At 40.7% G+C, this 19560-nt stretch overlaps 1 protein-coding gene across 14 annotated transcripts in view; it reads left to right on the top strand.

Annotated features, from left to right (window-relative positions):
- The first annotated feature begins 6 nt into the window (after positions 1-6).
- The window catches only part of NEK11 (NIMA related kinase 11), a 291003-nt gene continuing 271449 nt past the window's right edge, over positions 7-19560 (top strand). For 11 of the 14 annotated variants that reach the window (XM_088840715.1, XM_088840700.1, XM_055413987.2 and 8 more), the window contains exons 1-2: positions 7-240; positions 3058-3328. In XM_088840715.1, coding sequence (XP_088696841.1) covers positions 3159-3328 — 170 coding nt within the window. In that variant the 5' untranslated portion in view covers positions 7-240; positions 3058-3158. Of the gene's footprint in view, positions 241-1481; positions 1589-3057; positions 3329-19560 lie in introns of all 14 variants that reach the window. The other 3 variants (XM_088840706.1, XM_088840693.1, XM_088840697.1) reach the window with 2 other exon arrangements.

The following is a 19560-nucleotide window of genomic DNA, read 5'->3' as shown; positions in this document are numbered from 1 at the left end:
TCCAGGGGCCGCCTCCGCGACTTCCCGGTATGCCCCGCGCCTGCTTCCTGGCAACGGCGCCCAGCAGCCGCGCCCGACTTCCTGGTACGGCCCGCGCTGTCTCCTTGGCAACGGCCCCCGCAGCCTGGGTCTCTAGCTCGGCCGGCTTGGCAATCGAGGTGTGAGGCGGTACCTCCGGACTCCGGGTTACTGGAGGGACCCTGGGAGTGCGCGACGCACCCTCGCCCTCCACCCGGAAAGGTACGGGGAGACTCCTCAGGGCGCGCGGGAAAGGAATGGTTTCAGGGCCACCTCTTCGGGGCTCCGAATCCGCGCCTCCTCACTTCTCTTGGCTCTTAATCTTCTGGACCTGCTCCAGCCCTGAGAGGATGTGTGGCTCGTGCCTCCTCCGTTTGTGTTAAGATGCTTTGCGAAAATGTAAATTAAAAAACTTTAAGTCAAGGAATTATTCGTTTGACCTTAGGGTTAAAGTTTCCCTTAAGGTTAGATTCCTGCTTTAGCAGAATCTGGTGTCAGATCTGCTTCTTCTCCATTGTTGTTGGTGACCCGAGATTGGTATAACTGCCAGCCACACAGTTCCACCCCCAAGAGTCAATGTGCAGCTCTCAGACTCTTATCTCTCTTATCCCACCAAACACACTTTGGGTAGCAGCTGGTTTGCTGGACGTTTATCTGCTCTGACAGAGTTTATTGAACACCTACTCTGTGCCAGTCGCCGAGGACACAGAAAGAAGGTGTGCTCCTTGCGCTCAGGTTCCTTCATAGCCTCTGTAACGTGGGGGCAAGGGGACACTGATCAATTCTCAGGTGGCTGTGCAGTCGCACAGAGGAGACTGATGAAATCAGCGGCCCACCGTGGGACTGGGGAGCTGGCGGCGGATTGTGACTGAGAGGCTGGGCTGGAGGGAGCTTAGTCTGGAGTCCTCTGTAGTGCTGGCCGCATTGCTTAGACACTGCTGGGCTTAAATGCTTATTTACAAATGAGAGCCCCTGGGAAACTGGACTTCCTCAGAACTATTCTGACCTTCCCTAGGCCGGGACCTTTATCTCATCTTTCCAATAAGGAGGATTACTGAAAGAGTCTTTTCAGTTGAAAAGGTTATGAGTCCATGCACTTTTCTTAACAGCTTCATTTGACCAGAAAGCATCACTTTTATGGGATCAGAAGCAAACAAAGATACATTGGGAGTCCTGTTCTCCAGTTGTCTTTTTATCAGTAGATTTCACTAATATTTTCTGTGGTCTTGATAATATATATACGTAATATAGGGTTTCCAGGAATGGGCCCCAGCTTTGAAGTTCCAGTCCAATGTGTTTTAGTATTGTATGATGACCTAACCACTTAGGTGGTTTGCCTGCTGCTTCCCTCCCTCTCTCCCTTCTTTGCTTCCTGCCTTCTTTTCATCCTTTGCTGGTTACTAGTTTTCCTTCTCACCGGCATTAGGAAAAACTTAACTGATTAATACATTATTTCATGAAAGGAAGTGGTGTAAATAGACATTTCCTTGTTTATGTTGGATTCCAAGAATGTTTGTAATTGGCCACCACCATGATGAAGCCCATTGGCCATAAACCTCAAACTACACAGGTAACATTTTGTTTTCTCATTATGCACAATAGGTTTTTGTTTTATAGCTTTGGAATTGTTGAATATGGACTGATCTGACTCCAAGGCCCAGTATTCAATTTAAAATCATGCTTTCTTAGCAATTTAAAATAAAACTCATTTTTCATAATTACTAGCAAAACATTTTTCATTTTGATGAAATAATAGTGATTTTTACCATGCACATACTCATATGAAACAGTCCTGCTTTTCATAATTCTGCTATGCATATATAGTTTCTGGAGGAATTACAGCTTTACCTATAACAAATTTATATTCAGCTAATAAAAATACAATTTTAGATTTGAACTGCATTTGTGAAACTTCTTGTTTTCAATCCAGGGAGATTATTCTATACACAGTGTGTATAATAAAAAAACTTCAGAAACTGGATCAGAATTTGCTTGGGATGGGAAAAAATTCATTTCAAATCCATATCCCTCTTCACATCTATGAAAACAAATGCAAATATCCTGGTTTAAAATCTACAGGAAAAAAAAAATCAAACCAGTGTCATGCTAATTTCTGGTTTGATCCTAACTCACCATTTGTTCGGAGAATGCAATGGCAACCCCACTCCCGTACCCTTTCCTGGAAAATCCCATGGACGGAGGAGCCTGGTAGGCTGCAGTCCGTGGGGTCGCTAAGAGTCAGACACGACTGAGCGACTTCACTTTCACTTTTCACTTTCATGCATTGGAGAAGGAAATGGCAACCCACTCCAGTATTCTTGCCTGGAGAATCCCAGGGACGGGGGAGCCTGGGGGGCTACCGTCTATGGGGTTGCACAGAGTAGGACATGACTGAAGTGACTTAGCAGCAGCAGCAGCAGCACCATTTGTTAGTCAAAATAGACATAAGGAACTTCCCATGTGGTCAAGTGGTTCAACCTTCTCCTTCCAACGCAGGAGCTGCAGGTTTAATCCTTGCTGCAGTAGCTAAGATCCCACATGCCTTGTGCCAAAAAGCTGAAAACATAAACAGAAGTAATATTGTAACAAATTCAATAAAGACTTTAAAAATGGCCCATATTAAAAAAAATATAGACATAAGGTGTAAAGAAAGAATTACATAAAACTTGATGCAGATGTGTATATTTTAGGGAAATATAAAGTTCTTTTATTTGTTTTTTGAAAAGTAGTATAAAATCTTAAGCAAATTGTTGATTGGAAAACATATACATCTCAGAACTTTGGGGAAATTTGACTGTTACTCAGTTTTACTCAAATTTAGCTATCTGAGAGAAGGCTCTGTTTTTGTGAAAGACTGTCTTATATTGGAATCTGCAGTATCTCTACCTTTCAACATTTTCTCAAGTAGTTAAAGTTAACCAACGTTGGGTCATTCAATCCACTAATCAAGGAATCAGTATCACTATCAGAAACTTACATTTTTTGTTAGGAATAGTTCAGCACCTATTAGATCTGACCTCTGGATCTTTCCTCTTTAAGGCATTGACAGTACTACTTGGATGCATTTGACCATCTCCTAGGAGACTTGAAAGAGACGTGGAATTTCTATAAGCAAAGAAACAGTTCTCTTGTTTGGAGCAATGCTGAAATTCCGAGAGGCTGCTAAGTGTGTGAGTGGATCAATAGCTGTTTCCACATGTCCAAAGCCCTTGATCGCGAGAAGATACATGCTTCAACAGAAACTTGGCAGCGGAAGTTTTGGAACTGTCTATCTGGTGTCAGACAAGAAAGCCAAACAAGGAGAAGAATTGTAAGTAAAAAATACTTGATGCAAATCTTGAGTTGGCTATTGTGTATGTGCAGCTCTTATGAAGTACCGTTTACTTTGCTCTTTGCATTAAAATAAGAATTTAGTAAGAGATAGTAAAGCTCCTTGAATGGTGTCTTCAGATGAGATTGTTAAAGGCACTTCAGCGGTGAGTATTATATAATGGGGTTCAGTTCAGTTCAGTTGCTCAGTCGTGTCTGACTCTTTGTGAACCCATGGACCACAGCACGCCAGGCCTCCCTGTCCATCACCAACTACTGGAGTTTACTCAAACTCATGTCCATTGAATCAGTGATGCCATCCAACCATCCCCTCCTCTGTCATCCTCTTCTCCTCCTGCCTTCAATCTTTCTCAGCATCAGGGTCTTTTCCAAGGAGTCAGTTCTTTGCATCAGGTGGCCAAAGTATTGGAGTTTCAGCTTCAACATTAGTCCTTCCAGTGAACACTCAGGACCGATCTCCTTTAGGTTGGACTGGTTTGATCTCCTTGCAGTTCAAGGGACTCTCAAGAGTCTTCAACACCACATTTCAAAAGCAGCAATTCTTCGGCGCTCAGCTTTCTTTATAGTCCAACTCTCACATCCATACATGACCACTGGAAAAACCATAACCTTGACTAGATGGACCTTTGTCGGCAAAATAATGTCTCTGCTTTTTAACATGCTGTCTAGGTTGGTCATAACTTTCCTTCCAAGGAGTAAGCGTCTTTTAATTTCATGACTACAGTCACCATCTGCAGTGACTTTGGAGCCCCCCAAAATAAAGTCAGCCACTGTTTCCACTGTTTCCCCATCTATTTGCCATGAAGTGATGGGACCAGATGCTATGATCTTAGTTTTCTGAATGTTGAGCTTTAAGCCAACCTTTTCACTCTCCTCTTTCACTTTCATCAAGAGGCTCTTTAGTTCTTCACTTTCAGCCATAAGTGTGGTATCATATGCATATCTGAGGTTATTGATATTTCTCCTGGCAACCTTGATTCCAGCTTGTGCTTAATCCAGCATAGCATTTCTCATGATGTACTCTGCATATAAGTTAAATAAGCAGGGTGACAATATACAGCCTTGAGTACTCCTTTTCCTATTTGGAACCAGTCTATTGTTCCATGTCCAGTTCTAACTGTTGCTTTCTGACCTGCATACAGATTTCTCAAGAGACAGGTTAGGTGGTCTGGTATGGGGTAGATTATATGAAAGTAAGATTTTTATGCACACCAAAGTCTCAGTAACAGACTTGCTTCTGCTTAACTTGATTGGGATTTGAATGAGAAAATAAAAATTGTTTATAAAGATTGCATTTTTAGAAGGCTGAGAAGGCTGAGTACTGAAGAATTGATGCTTTCCAACTATGATGCTGGAGAAGACTCTTGAGAGTCTTTTGGAGATCAAACCAGTCAATCCTGAAGAAAATGTAGTAATGTTATGAAATGCAAATGGATGGTAATTCACATTTGTGGTAAATAGAGTGTACTTAAAATGAGTGAAAGTCACTCAGTTGTGTCCAGCTCTTTGCGACCCCATGGACTAGTCCGTGGAATTCTCCAGGCCAGAATACTGGAGTGGGTAGCCTTTCTCTTCAGGGCGTCTTCCCAACCCAGGGATAGAACCCAGATCTTCTGCACTGCAGGTGGATTCTTTACCATCTGAACCACAAGTGAAGGAAATATGACATTGATTTTTTTGGGCTTTTTTCCATGGAGGAGTTGTTCAAAGTCTGTAGTCATACAGCCCTCAAAGTAGACATTTAAACCAAACAGAGGTTCCCATCTCAAGTTATCTTGTGTTTATGATGCACATGTTACTTTTTTCCTTTTGATTTTAATTGAACCCTATAAACTTTCACGATAGAGAAAACCTCTTAATGCTACTGGAGAGTACATCTCTTACAAATAAGGATGACTCTTCATTTTTAGCTTAAAGTTGTTTGAATTTGCTGCAGTGAGAGCTTAGTTCGAACTGAAAATAAGAAACGTGTACATCAGAAACACAGGAGGAAAAGAAAGGAGAAGGAAGAGTGATCCGAGAAATTAGCCCTTAACTTGAGAAGAACAAATTTCTATCCCGTAATCTACTCTGTCTTAAAGGTTTTGATGCTACTCTGGATTCTTCCAGCTTTTGCCCATTGGTTTAAAATCAGTGTGATAAGCTTCTCTCTACTTCTTAATATGCCATAAAAGCTATAAAAGTAATTGTTAAACTGATGCTATTTTATTTTTTTTAAAAAATCAACCTTTAAAATGGTCTCTGTGTCCAGAATTTTTAAAAGTAAGTATCTAGACTTAATAATTTTTGATGAACTCCTATGTGAAGAATGGGAACAGTGCTGGCACTTTTCTGGTGTCCTTAGAACATGCTTTATGACTCCAAAAAATAATTTTTTTGCCTTAAATACTAGAAATACTCAAGACATTTAGAACAGGATGATAAATTTATGAAAATTATTAGAGACTCTTTATGGAGACATTAAGAGTAGACCTAAATCTGACCCAAGATTTATAAAAATCACAGTGTAAAGAATGTATACAATTTTGGTTTCTTCAGCTAATGAGAAATGTGAAGAATTTTGGAGCTAACAGGAGGCCTAAAAAGTTGTATGAAGACTAAACTTGAAAATTTCAAACTTGAGATAATGGGTGATAATGGGTCTGTGTATGTGTGTAAGTGTGTAGGGAAGCAGAGAGGAGATTGGGAGAGAGGAGGGGGCTGGGGACGATTGGGTGGGAAGTGATTTGTTAATGACCTTTGCAGTACCTGAACTTAAGAATTATGATTTGAGCTGAAGAAAGCCTGGATGCGTAGAATGAATTCAACAGTGAGGATAATTGACAAATCATTTAATAGGAAAGGTCTAGTCTAGAATCTCTCAGACAGGAATCATTCATCATCAGAATCTCTACAACATATTATATACTGGTCATAATCACTTCAGATACGTTTGGTTTGGCCTGCAGAGTTGTTTCTTTTAAAATCTAAATTAGCTGCCAGTATTTAAAAATGGGCAGCTCTCCTAACAACTCTCCTAAAGTTGAGCTTTTCATCTTCTCTTAAAAAAAATTAGATTTGATCATATTTGCTAATGCTGCTGCCTGTGTAGCCAGTGCAGACTGAAGCTGCAGGCAGTGGCCTTCTTTAGGCAGATCCTAGAATCCTCTCCTGGAGAAGGCAAGCAACCCACTCCGGTACTCTTGCCTGGAAAATCCCATGGGCAGAGGAGCCTGGTAGGCTTCAGTCTATGGGTTCGCTAAGAGTCGGACACAGACACGACTGAGTGACTTCACTTTCACTTTTCACTTTCATGCATTGGAGAAGGAAATGGCAACCCACTCCAGTGTTCTTGCCTGGAGAATCCGAGGGACAGGGAAGCCTGGTAGGCTGCAGTCTATGGGGTCACACAATCTGACACGACTGAAGCGACTTACCAGCAGCAGCAGCAGCAGCAGAGTCCTCTCCAATTAGCTGCATTCTTGCCCCTTCTTACTGTCTCTTACACTTTCCACTACTTGCCTGCTTTTGTAGACGTTTGACTTTAGAGCTGCTGAAATCACGAAGGATTGTGAATATGGCTGCTCATGGAGTCTTAGAATGCTCAAAGAAAGGCAGTGCAGTGTCGTGGTTAAGACCACAGGCCTTGAAGGTGAACAGATCAGTAAGTAAAGCCAGTCTTGTTCTTAACTGAGATTAAGATTATACAGGTTCCTAACCTGAGCTTCAGTTTTCTTAGACACCACCTGGTAACTGCAACTGGAAGTGAAAAAAAAGTGTTAGTCACTTAATCGTGTCCAACTCTTTGCGACCCCATAGACTGTAGCCCACCGGGCTCCTCTGTCCTGGGATTTCCCAGGCAAGAATACTGGAGTGGGTTGCCATTTCCTTCTCCAGGAATCTTCCTGACCCAGGGATCAAACCCAGTCTCCTGTATTTCAGGCAGATTCTTTACCATCTGAGCCACCAGGGAAGCTCAACTGCAGCTGTGGCCAAAACTTCCAGAACTATGTTGAATAGTAGTGGGGAGAGTGGGCACCCTTGTCTTGTTCCTGACTTTAGGGGAAATGCTTTCAGTTTTTCACCATTGAGGATAATGTTTGCTGTGGGTTTGTCATATATAGCTTTTATTATGTTGAGGTATGTCCCTTCTATTCCCACTTTCTGGAGGGTTTTTATCATAAATGGATGTTGAATTTTGTCGAAGGCTTTCTCTGCATCTATTGAGATAATCATATGATTTTTATTTTTCAGTTTGTTAATGTGGTGTATTACGTTGATTGATTTGCGGATATTGAAGAATCCTTGCATTCCTGGGATAAAGCCCACTTGGTCATGATGTATGATCTTCTTAATATGTTGTTGGATTCTGATTGCTAGAATTTTGTTAAGGATTTTTGCATCCATGTTCATCAGTGATATTGGCCTGTAGTTTTCTTTTTTTGTGGGGTCTTTACCAGGTTTTGGGATTAGGGTGATGGTGGCCTCATAGAATGAGTTTGGAAGTTTCCCTTCCTCAGCAATTTTCTGGAAGAGTTTGAGTAGAATAGGTGTTAGCTCTTCTCTAAATTTTTGGTAGAATTTGGCTGTAAAGCCGTCTGGACCTGGGCTTTTGTTTGCTGGAAGATTCCTGATTACAGCCTCTAGTTCCGTGCTTGTGATGGGTCTGTTCAGATTTTCTATTTCTTCCTGGTTCAGTTTTGGAAAGTTGTACTTTTCTAGGAATTTGTCCATTTCTTCCAGGTTATTCATTTTATTGCCATATAATTGCTGATAGTATTCTCTAATAATCCTTTGTATTTCTGTGTTGTCAGTTGTGATCTCTCCATTTTCATTTCTAATTTTATTGATTTGGTTCTTCTCCCTTTGTTTCTTGATAAGTCTGGCTAGTGGTTTGTCAATTTTATTTACCTTCTCAAAGAACCAGCTTTTGGCTTTGTTGATTTTTGCTATGGTCTCTTTTGTTTCTTTTGCATTTATCTCTGCCCTAATTTTTACGATTTCTTTCCTTCTACTGACCCTGGGGTTCTTCATTTCTTCCTTTACTAGTTGCTTTAGATGTAGAGTTAGGTTATTTAGTTGACTTTTTTCTTGTTTCTTGATGTGTGCCTGTATTGCTATGAACTTCCCCCTTAGCACTGCTTTTACAGTGTCCCAGAGGTTTTGGGTTGTTGTGTTTTCATTTTCATTCATTTCTAGGCATATTTTGATTTCTCTTTTGATTTCTTCTATGATTTGTTCATTATTCAGCAGCGTTTTGTTCAGCCTCCATATGTTGGCCTTTTTAATAGTTTTTCTCCCATAATTGAGATCTAATCTTACTGCATTGTGGTCAGAAAAGATGCATGGAATGATTTCAACTTTTTTGAATTTACCAAGGCTAGATTTATGGTCCAGGATGTGATCTATCCTGGAAAAGATTCCGTGTGCGCTTGAGAAAAAGGTGAAATTCATTGTTTTGGGGTGAAATGTTCTATAGATATCTATTAGGTCAAACTGGTCTATTGTATCATTTAAAGTTTGTGTTTCCTTGTTAATTTTCTGTTTAGTTGATCTATCCATAGATGTAAATGGGGTATTAAAATCTCCCACTATTATTGCATTATTGTTAATTTCCCCTTTCATACTTGTTAGTAATTGTCTTACATATTGCGGTGCTCCTATGTTGGGTGCATAAATATTTATAATTGTTATATCTTCATCTTGGATTGATCCTTTGATCATTATGTAGTTTCCTTCTTTGTCTCTTTTCACAGCCTTTGTTTTAAAGTCTATTTTATCTGATATGAGTATTGCTACTCCTGCTTTCTTTTGGTCTCTATTTGCATGGAATATCTTTTTCCAGCCCTTCACTTTCAGTCTGTATGTGTCCCTCGTTTTGAGGTGGGTCTCTTGCAGACAACATATATGGGGGTCTTGTTTTTGTATCCATTCAGCCAGCCTTTGTCTTTTGGTTGGGGCATTCAACCCATTTACGTTTAAGGTAATTATTGATAAGTACGATCCCGTATCCATTTTCTTTATTGCCTTGGGTTCGAGTTTATACACCCTTTCTGTGTTTCCTGTCTAGAAAAGATCCTTTAGCATTTGTTGGAGAGCTGGTTTGGTAATGCTGAATTCTCTCAGCTTTTGCTTGTCTGTAAAGCTTTTGATTTCTCCTTCATATTTGAATGAGATCCTTGCTGGGTACAGTCGTCTGGGCTGTAGGTTATTTTCTTTCATCACTTTAAGTATGTCTTGCCATTCCCTTCTGGCCTGAAGAGTTTCTGTTGAAAGATCGGCTGTTATCCTTATGGGAATCCCCTTGTGTGTTATTTACTGTTTTTCCCTTGCTGCTTTTAATATTTGTTCTTTGTGTTTGATCTTTGTTAATTTGATTAATATGTGTCTTGGAGTATTTTGCCTTGGGTTTATCCTGTTGGGGACTCTCTGGGTTTCTTGGACTTGGGTGATTATTTCTTTCCCTATTTTAGGGAAGTTTTCAACTATTATCTCCTCAAGTATTCTTTCATGGTCTTTCTTTTTGTCTTCTTCTTCTGGGACTCCTATGATTCGAATGTTGGAGCATTTAACATTGTCCCAGAGGTCTCTAATATTGTTCTCATTTCTTTTAATTTGTTTTTCTTTTTTCCTCTCTGTTTCATTTATTTCTACAATTCTATCTTCTAGCTTGCTTATCCTGTCTTCTGCCTCTGTTATTCTACTGTTTGTTCCCTCCAGAGTGTTTCTGATCTCATCTATTGCATTATTCATTGTATATTGACTCTTTTTTATTTCCTCTAAGTCCTTCTTAAACCTTTCTTCCATCTTCTCAATCCTTTTGTCCAGGTTATTTATCTGTAACTCCATTTTGCTTTCAAGATTTTGAATCATTTTCACCACCAAAATTCGAAATTCTTTATCAGGTAGATTCCCTATATCTTCCTCTTTTGTTTGTGTTGGTGGGCATTTATCTTGTTCCTTTCCTTGCTGGGTATTTCTCTGCCTCTTCATCTTGCTTATATTGCTTTGCTTGGGGTGGCCTTTCCCTCTTCTGGCCGTTTGTGGAGTTCTCTTTATTATGTAGTTTCCTCTCTGTGTGTGGGGTTGGACAGGTGACTTGTCAAGGTTCCCTGGTTATGGAAGCTTGTGTCTGTGTTCTGGTGGGTGCAGCTGGATTTGTTCTCTCTGGAGTGCAATGAAGTGTCCAGTAATGAGTTATGAGATGTCAGTGGGTTTGGAGTGACTTTGGGCAGCCTGTATATTGAAGCTCAGGGCTAGTTTCCTGTGTTACTGGAGAATTTGCGTGGTATGTCTTGCTCTGGAACTTGTTGACCCTTGGGTGGTGCTTGGTTTTAGTGTAGGTATGGAGACATTTGATGAGCTCCTATCGATTAATGTTCCCTGGAGTCAGGAGTTCTCTGGTGTTCTCAGGATTCGGCCTTAAGCCTCTTGCCTCTGGTTTTTGGTCTTATTCTTGGAGTAGCCTCTAGACGTCTCTATCTGTCATTTCCAAGGTGGTTCCCTCTGTTTTAGCTTCTGTTTGCTGGTCTCTTCAGTGTCTAATTTCCGCCCTGATACTAGGGGGTGGGTGGACACTTTTTAAGGCTCAGTTGTTCAGTCCTGTTCTGGGAAGGGAGGAACGCTGCAGACGAATATCTCTGGCGTCTGTGGGGAGTGCTCGCAGCGTCTCGGCCACACTGGGTTTGCCCCCGCTCACAGCACGTATGCTGTCCCAGTCTACACTGCACAGGCTCTAGGTTGCTCTGCCGGGAACTGTCCGAGGCCGGCGCCAGGTTGTATGCACTTCCCAGGTCTGAGCGGCTCAAGTTCAGGTTCTCAGGTACTCCACAAAGGCGCAGACTTGGTTGGACCTGCGTTTTGTGCCTTCCCTGGTCCGAGCAGCTCAGGGGACCAGGTGTTTGGCGAGCGCGGTCTCTGCGACTTATCGCCTCCCCAGTCCCCGCCACTCAGTTTTCTGGGTGTACAACTGGCGCACCTTCTCAGGGGGACATCGACCGGCCCGAACCCAAGAAGTCCTGATTAGCAACAAGCCTGTCTGCATAAACTGCAGCTGGAACTCTCTAAGTAGAAGCTTTTCTTTTGCATTCCTCTTTCTCTCTTTCTCTCTGGCTGTGTCTTTGTTGCTGGGCTTTGGTCTTCATTGCTACATGCAGGCTTTTTCTGTTGTGGAGAGCAGAAGCTGTTCTTTGTTGCAGTGCCTTGATCTCTCATTGTGGTGCCTTCTCTTGTTGTGGAGCATGGGCTCTAGGCGCGCAGGCCTCAATAGTTGCGGCTTGCAGGCTGTAGATTGTGGCACACAGGCTTTAGTTGCTCCTCAGCATGTGGCATATTCCTGGACTAGGATCAAACCCATGTCCCCTGCATTGGCAGGTGGATTCTTAACCACTGGACCATCAGGGAAGCCCTTGCATTCCACTTTTAAGACAGAAAAGTCTCCAAGCACAGCTATTTGATATTAGGTATGTGATGTTAGAAACTTCTAGTATCTTTCTTGAGATCATAATGCTTCTGTTGTCATCTATTCTTTCCTGTCTCTATGGCTGTCTGAAAGAAACTGGTCCTCAGACTGCTGACCTTTTAGCTGTGTAGGGCAGCAGCTGACCATTGATTGTTGTTTTTAATGCACACATAGAGGCAGGAGACTAAACTCATATTTTTAGCATCCTTTCCCGGGAGTGTTGACAGTTGTACCTTTGGTTTGTGATCAAACCACATTAACAAGCACCGCCCATTCTCCAAGCAGTTTTGTTAGATTATGTTTTTTATTCTGCTTTACATACTGGGTCATAAACATAGGAAATTGGTTTAGAAATGGATAGAAAATACCTCCTGAAAAGATTTCTGTAATGTTATGAATGCTGTTCCCTTAACAGATCAGAGTAGATCTGACTTTCTTCATGTTTTCAGATACACTCCTAACTTTTTGAGATGATAAGGAGAGGGTGTTTTATCTTTGGGTTCTTTACTGAGACGGAGGTAAAGAATCTGTCTCAGTAAAGAATCTGTCTCCAATGCAGGAGATACTCCTCCAGTATTCTTGCCTGGAAAATCCCATGGACAGTGGAGCCTGATGGGCTGCAGTCCACGGGGTCACAAAGAGTCAGACGTGACTTAGCGTCAGCACGCACGCACACACGCATGCATAGTACCTTCACATGCCAGACTACTGCCTTGGCACCCGTGTTAAAGGAGTTAGTTGACAGTCCATGAGCCTCAGCTGGTCTGTAGGTCACTGTTAACAGTTCCTGTGAACTCTAGGTTCCCGAAATATGCACTTTAGATTTAATTAAAGAACTTTCTTAGACAGTTGCAATTTGTTACTGTGCCTCTTGAGGGCATCACTTTACCATCTACATTATTCATATACTATGAATCTGTGAATTTGAATTACAATGTAAATATCACATTCCTTTACATTTTTATTGACTTTCTGCATTTACTATTAAATTTTTAAAAAGACTATGGGCATTATACTTGATTAATAAATGTTTGGAGAGAGGGAGGTTTTTTTTGCCATAGAAATATCTGGCAATCTTTTTTAGTTATCACAGTAGAATAAAATTAAGCTTAAAATGATTAGTGAATGAGATAGGGGATTTTACTTTATTGTACTCTGTGTCATTAAATTCATAAAACAATATTTGGGAATATTTTCTTTCATAATAAATTATAGAAACTCTGGTCTAATGATAATGTGAAGGTGTGATAAAGTTAATGTATATTCCTAAAGTTTATTCTAATTCTGGCTCATAATATTATATTTTTTGTTGTCAATTTTTTATTATGCAAACCAAAGGTTTTGATAAGTTAGGAAGTTACTTTGATACTTAGAATAGTATGTGTAATTTAATAGGAATCATGGGCCACAGTTGGTGAATTTAAACATTAATCTTATCAGCATAGAATCCTGGTTTTTAAAAAGAACTTTTATCATATTTAAGATTCAGTGACATTATTATGTAGAGTTGATTTTCTGCTCTAGTCTTTTAGTTTGTCAACTCAAGCGTGTAATACAATTTATGTAATAAATCTTTGGTTTAGACTAAGAAGTTTAGACTAAGAACCAGGAAGGAAACTGAAGCAATAGGATACAAGGTTTGTCTCTTAGGAACTTCCTTTCTAGAAGAGACATAAAACAACCAGCAGCTAGTGCAGTTATTCAGTCTTTGCGTGGCAGGTTGCTCTTAGAGATGTGGGAATGGCCATTGCCCAGCTTCCTCTTAGCTACATGAGATCATTATTTTACTAGTTTCTGTGCTTTATCTCAGAGCTTTCATTTTCTCCCCCTTTGGTTCTATCCATGAAAATATCTAAATATTTCCCTCCTTAACTGTGAACCTACACTTTGGTCTTTGCCTGAATATGCTCAACATGGTTAACATGGGAATGCCTTTTCTCTCCACAGGATATTTTCCCCCCCAGTTATCAAGTCTGTTTAGTATGAGATGAGGATCCTAAATATGAAAGGCCACCAAATCCTTAGAGAAATGTCCCCAAGCCCACACAGTGAGGCCCAGGACCTTGCTTCCCAAGAAAGCTCTGGGGCCTGTATTACAGTGGATTTTTAAAAGCCTTAACCAGCAGATTTCCCTCCCAGCCATGGAAACAATATGGGAGAGATGGAGGCTGGGGGCTGCTGATAGAATTAGTCATATTGACAGCAAGAGCAGGTTGGTCTTAGACCTTGAGAATAAAGGAGGTGAAAAGTTATAAAGAGACAATAAAAAGAAACCCAGAACAGTCCAGGTCCTTTATTGTAAAGCTAAAAAAAATGGCTGTCCTTAGCCCAGTCCCTCCTGAGAATATCTCGGGTCTATAGCCCAGTTCCAAAGTGTTGTGTTGAGTTGTAACTACCAACAGGGGTAGGGCCAAGGGGCTCAGGGCTTTTGAAGGACAGAACCATGCTAAAGCCATCACATTAAGATCCATTCCTCAGCTTTCATCTTAATACACCTAGAAATGATAAGTCTAGGTGAGGAACAAATTCAGATAAGATGACTCTATAAATCATGATGCAACTTCTTAATTCTAGGCTTAGAATAAAATAAGCATCTCCTTTCATGTACCTCCCCACTATTTTCTGGGGTGAGTCTGGAGAAGCTGAATGTCTAATCAGAAGTGAAAGTATAACTAAAAATGAAATAGGTGGAAGAATTAGACAGTTATTTGATTTAATCAGATGAAGCCTCTTCTTCATAATAGGGAACATTGTTCCCAGTGACTGTTTTCCTGGGAACCGTCAGAGCCAGCGTATGTCTCCTGAACACTCCAGAGGCACGTACTTACAGTTTACCCTTGGCTACCTTCTTTTCCAGTATTGAAGGTAACATGCATACATTTTACAAAAATACATGTGTGCATAAAGCAGGAAACTGCTGTAATCCTGCCATCCAACATCTGGTGTTTACTGTATCCACTGACAGACATTTATTCAGTCTTCAAGGAAACATGGCGTTGGTCATGGTAGTTGCCAAAAGATCGAGGACGCGGAGTGAAGGAGACTTTCCACTGAACCATTTTTGTACATTTGGAGTTTTGTACCATGTGCAAGCTTGAAAAGATCCTCATAATAAATAGAAGAAACTCGATATTCATTCAACAGATCTGGTGACCAGATTCTGGTACTCTCTTTGAAGTAGAAGTGAAAAACTGTTGTGCCTTTTTGTATCCTCAGAGATATTATATAATGACTATTTCAGTGTATTATTTCTGTCAGTGGTATAAGTCTGGAACCCTAATGAATAACCAAGCTTCAGTCACTGAGAAGTGATGGGCATTCTGTGCCTCGGTTGAAGAATGTTTGAACCAGTTCAGTTGGTAAAGAATCCGCCTGCAACGCAGGAGACCCTGGCTCGATTCCTGGGTTAGGAAGATCCGCTGGAGAAGGGATAGGCTACCCACTCCAGTATTCTTGGACTTCCCTTGTGGCTCAGCTGGTAAAGAATCCGCCTGCAATGCGGGAGACCTGGCTTCGATCCCTGGGTTGGAAAGATCCCCTGGAGAAAGGAAGGGCTACCCACTCCAATATTCTGGCCTGGAGAATTCCATGGATTATACAGTCCATGGGGTCGCAAAGAGTCGGACATGTCTGAGCGACGTTCACTTTCACTTTCAATGGATTATAGCCACTTTTGCTGAGATGCTCAGTGTAATTAGAAAAAAAGGACTTCATCCATTTTCAAGTTTGTTTCCAACACATTGAGACATGGAGAAATCAGTTTTCTTATTATAAGGAATGAACTAAAAAGCCTCCAATTCTGGGTATATGTTTTCACTGTTTATGGAAAAGGACATTATTTCCTCTTAGAGAATTAATAAACTGATTTTAGTAGGCTGCCGGTGTCAAAAATAATTAAAAATGCATAATAGTTCTTTATCAGAATGTATAGATATTATAATATTTGAAACAGCTTTCAGTGACTCAGAATTACAGTAATTTCTGCTATTTAATAGCAGATAGCCTTCAGCATGGGGTTGCTACGAGTCAGACATGACTGAGCGACTTCACTTTCACTTTTCACTTTCACACATTGGAGAAGGAAATGGCAACCCACTCCAGTGTTCTTGCCAGGAGAATCCCAGGGACGGGGGAGCCTGGTGGGCTGCCGTCTGTGGGGTCGCACAGAGTCAGACACGACTGAAGCGACTTAGCAGCAGCAGTAGCACCTATTTATGGATTTTCTGTCTGATTTATTTAATTATTTGAGCATATCTTTACTTTCAGTTTTGAGTCATTCTAAATAAAACAGTAGATTTAATGAGTCTTGCTTTGAGCCTCTTCTCTGTACTCTTATTAAAGCTATTATTTCTATATTATGACCAGGAGTTCTCCCCAGCAGGTATCTGTGATGATGGAATTGGATTGTTGAGTGAGCTGAGTTAATTTAATAGGATTCAATGGTTTATGCAGTGGAGAGTTACAAAAGCAATTTGGAGGAAACTAATGATTTCTTTCCATTTTGCCCTGCCAGAAAATGTAGTTTTCTTCTGTTTTTTTATTGTAGTTATCAGGTCTTTTCCCCTTAAAATCTCCAGTCTTTTAATAGAGATTATAATATGAGTGCATCTTAAAATCTCTTTTAAAGTAGTTCATGTTCTGGAACATGTTGTGTGTAGGTAAATCTAGGTAAATCTGGACAGGGTAAGTTTGAACTTAGACTTCACTTTGAGCTTTGCCACTTGGTCTGCAGTAATTCAGGGCCTCTGAGATTCTGGCCATCTTCTAGCATTAGGCTTTGGGAGCTGGAAGGGAAAAGGGAGACGAGAAGGTGGGTGCACACTGGTTTACCCCAACTGTGGTAATGAAGTTGACATTCTGGGGTAAGTGATTCACGTCTTCCTGAGACTGCATGTATTAGCAGGAAAGAAGCCATGAGCTTTTTATCTCGGATGTAATACTTAGGAATGAGGGATGACTAATAAATAGAATACCTTAGGATGAGTAGGGTGCAAGGAAACTGTCCACTTCAGAGGCCAAACAAGCCTGCCTTGAAGACTGAACCACCAAGAAGCATTCAGAAGGAAGACATCAACACACAAAGAGTCTTTTTTAAAAATCCTTTTTTTCTTACATTACTATTGTTTGAAAGAAAAAAAAAAGTGGTTTATTTAAAATATGTTGACAGGAGAAGAGTATAGGTAAATTAGTATATTTATTACATTTTCAGACTATTTAAATTCTTTCCTTATACCACTCTGTTCTTCCAGTGTATTTCTTTGGTGGATTTGTGCGTAGAGAAGCTAATGGTTTTGCTAACACTGAATAATACCCCCAGGAAATAGAGAATATTATTATTTATAAATGTATGAGAATGGGGGTAGGGACATCTAAGCTATTTTAATAAATAATACTTTGGATGTGCTGGTCCCTTTACCGTTGTCATTGCTGACAACTTCAAGTTTTAAAAACACAAGATTTGTGTAAGCCTATTATTTTAAATGTGATTTTTGTCTAATTTATTCAATAAATTGGAGATGGAAATGGCAATCCACTCCAGTATTCTTGCCTGGAGAATTCCTTGGACAGAGGAGCCTGGTGGGCCACAGTCCATAGGGTCGCAAAGAGTCGGATGCGACTGAAGTAACTTAGCACTTAGCGTTCAGTAAATACAATAACATGCTTTGAGAATGAATGTACAGTATACGAGAAAAACTTTATATGTATAGGACAGTTCAAGTTTTTATCCCCTAACAAATAAAGGAATTTTTTTTCTGCAAGATGTGTTACAGCAAAGACTGAGATGAGTTTTGATATATTCCAAATCCAAGGTTTTTAACGGTTGATGTCACATATTCTTCAGGCTAACTTTGTAGTTTCCTGATGCCAGAACAATCTGTAACTAGCCCTTCTTGTTCTTGATTCTATTCAAGCAGCCTTCCTTCTTGAGAGAACCTTTCCTCTAGCAGCATTTGTTGGAACAAGCCAGCTAGCACTGGGCCTGGCACACAGCTGGCAGTTCCCTGTACTGTCACTTGCTCCTGCAGGATCATCTGAGAGGGTATCTTGTTTTCCCAGTCCTTTCCCTTCTGAGCTGATCTGCTTCCTTTTTTGACACATGCATTGACCTGGAAGTAGGTATGGGCAGTTTTGACCAGTACCCACCTCTATAACATTTTGAGCTGAAAATTTGAGTTGTGCTACCATCCACCTTTAAATAACTTGGAAAATGAGATTCATGTATAACTTAATCATCAAAGAAATGAGAAAGCATAAAACTCAGGTTAAAATTAGTTTTAGCTTACGTTATTACTCCTGAGCAGATTTTCCTGGGGAAAAAGTTTGGTTGCCATGACATTCATGTCTAAATAGTAAACTTCCGTTCCGTTCCGTTCAGTCGCTCAGTTGTGTCCGACTCTTTGCAACCCCATGAATCACAGCACGCCAGGCCTCCCTGTCCATCACCAACTCCCGGAGTTCACTCGAACTCATGTCCATCGAGTCGGTGATGCCATCCAGCCATCTCATTCTCTGCCGTCCCCTTCTCCTCCCGCCCCGACTCCTTCCCAGCATCGGAATCTTTTCCAGTGAGTCAGCTGTTCACATGAGGTGGCCAAAGTGTTGGAGTTTCAGCTTTAGCATCAGTCTTTCCAATGAACACCCAGGATTGATCTCCTTTAGAATGGACTGGTTGGATCTCCAAACTTAGATTGACCTATATGACTTGAAAGTCAGCAAGGGAGAAAAACAACAACCTGTATGTTACTATAAGCTTCTTGGTCAGTTATTCCTAAGCTTCACTTTTAGAACCAATGATTTGTAAGTTTATATTTACATGGGAAATATATACAGTTAACACCAAAGATTTCTAAAAGTAGCTTTTGTACTATATTAATTGTGTATTATATAAATAATTTCATGTAGTTTAAAAATGTGCAGTTAATCTTATGTGACTCATTGCTTTAAAATACTATGAAATTGAATTTCTGTTTCATAGTCTTCGGTTCAGTTCAGTTCAGTTGCTCAGTCATGTCCAACTCTTTGTGATCCCATGAATCACAGGACGCCAGGCCTCCCTGTCCATCACCAACTCCTGGAGTTCACTCAAACTCTGTCCATCGAGTTGGTGATGCCATCCAGCCTTAACAGGGATAAAATAACTTTTTATTTCTCAGCTGCTCTCATAGCCCCCTTTACCTAATAATTGTAAGTATGAATGAACAATTATGAATCCTTTGACATGTAGAACCTACTAATTAGGACAGCATTGCTATTTAGTAATCATGTGAAAAATCTACCCAAAGTTTTAGTTATTTAAAAAGCAAACCCTGAGCATGAGGAAACTTTTGGAGCTGATGGGCATCCTTGTTGTCATGATTGTGGAGATGGTTTTGTGGGCATATCCAGATGTCAAAATTTATCAAATTATATACCTTAAATATGTGCAGTGTGTCATATGCCAGTTATACCTTCATACGTGTGTATAGGGCTTTCCTGGTAACTCAGCTGGTAAAGAATTCACCTGCAATGCAGGAAACCCCGGTTCTATTCCTGGGTCAGGAAGATCCCCTGGGGAAGGGATAGGCTACCCCACTCCAGTATTCTTGGACTTCCCTGGTGGCTCAGACAGTAAATAATCAGCCTGCAATAAGAGAGACCTAGGTTTGATCCCTGGGTTTGGAAGATCTCCTGGAGGAGGGCATGGAAACCAACTCCAGTATTCTTGCCTGGAGAATCCCTGTGGACAGAGGAGCCTGGCAGTCTACAGTCCATGGGGTCACAAAGAGTCAGAC

This window comes from Moschus berezovskii, chromosome 1 (genome assembly GCF_049115385.1).
Source record: "Moschus berezovskii isolate FMDL1 chromosome 1, NW_MosBer_1.0, whole genome shotgun sequence".
Classification (NCBI taxonomy): domain Eukaryota; kingdom Metazoa; phylum Chordata; class Mammalia; order Artiodactyla; family Moschidae; genus Moschus; species Moschus berezovskii.
Note: the sequence above shows the minus strand (reverse complement) of the source record. Positions and strands in the feature narration are given on the sequence as shown.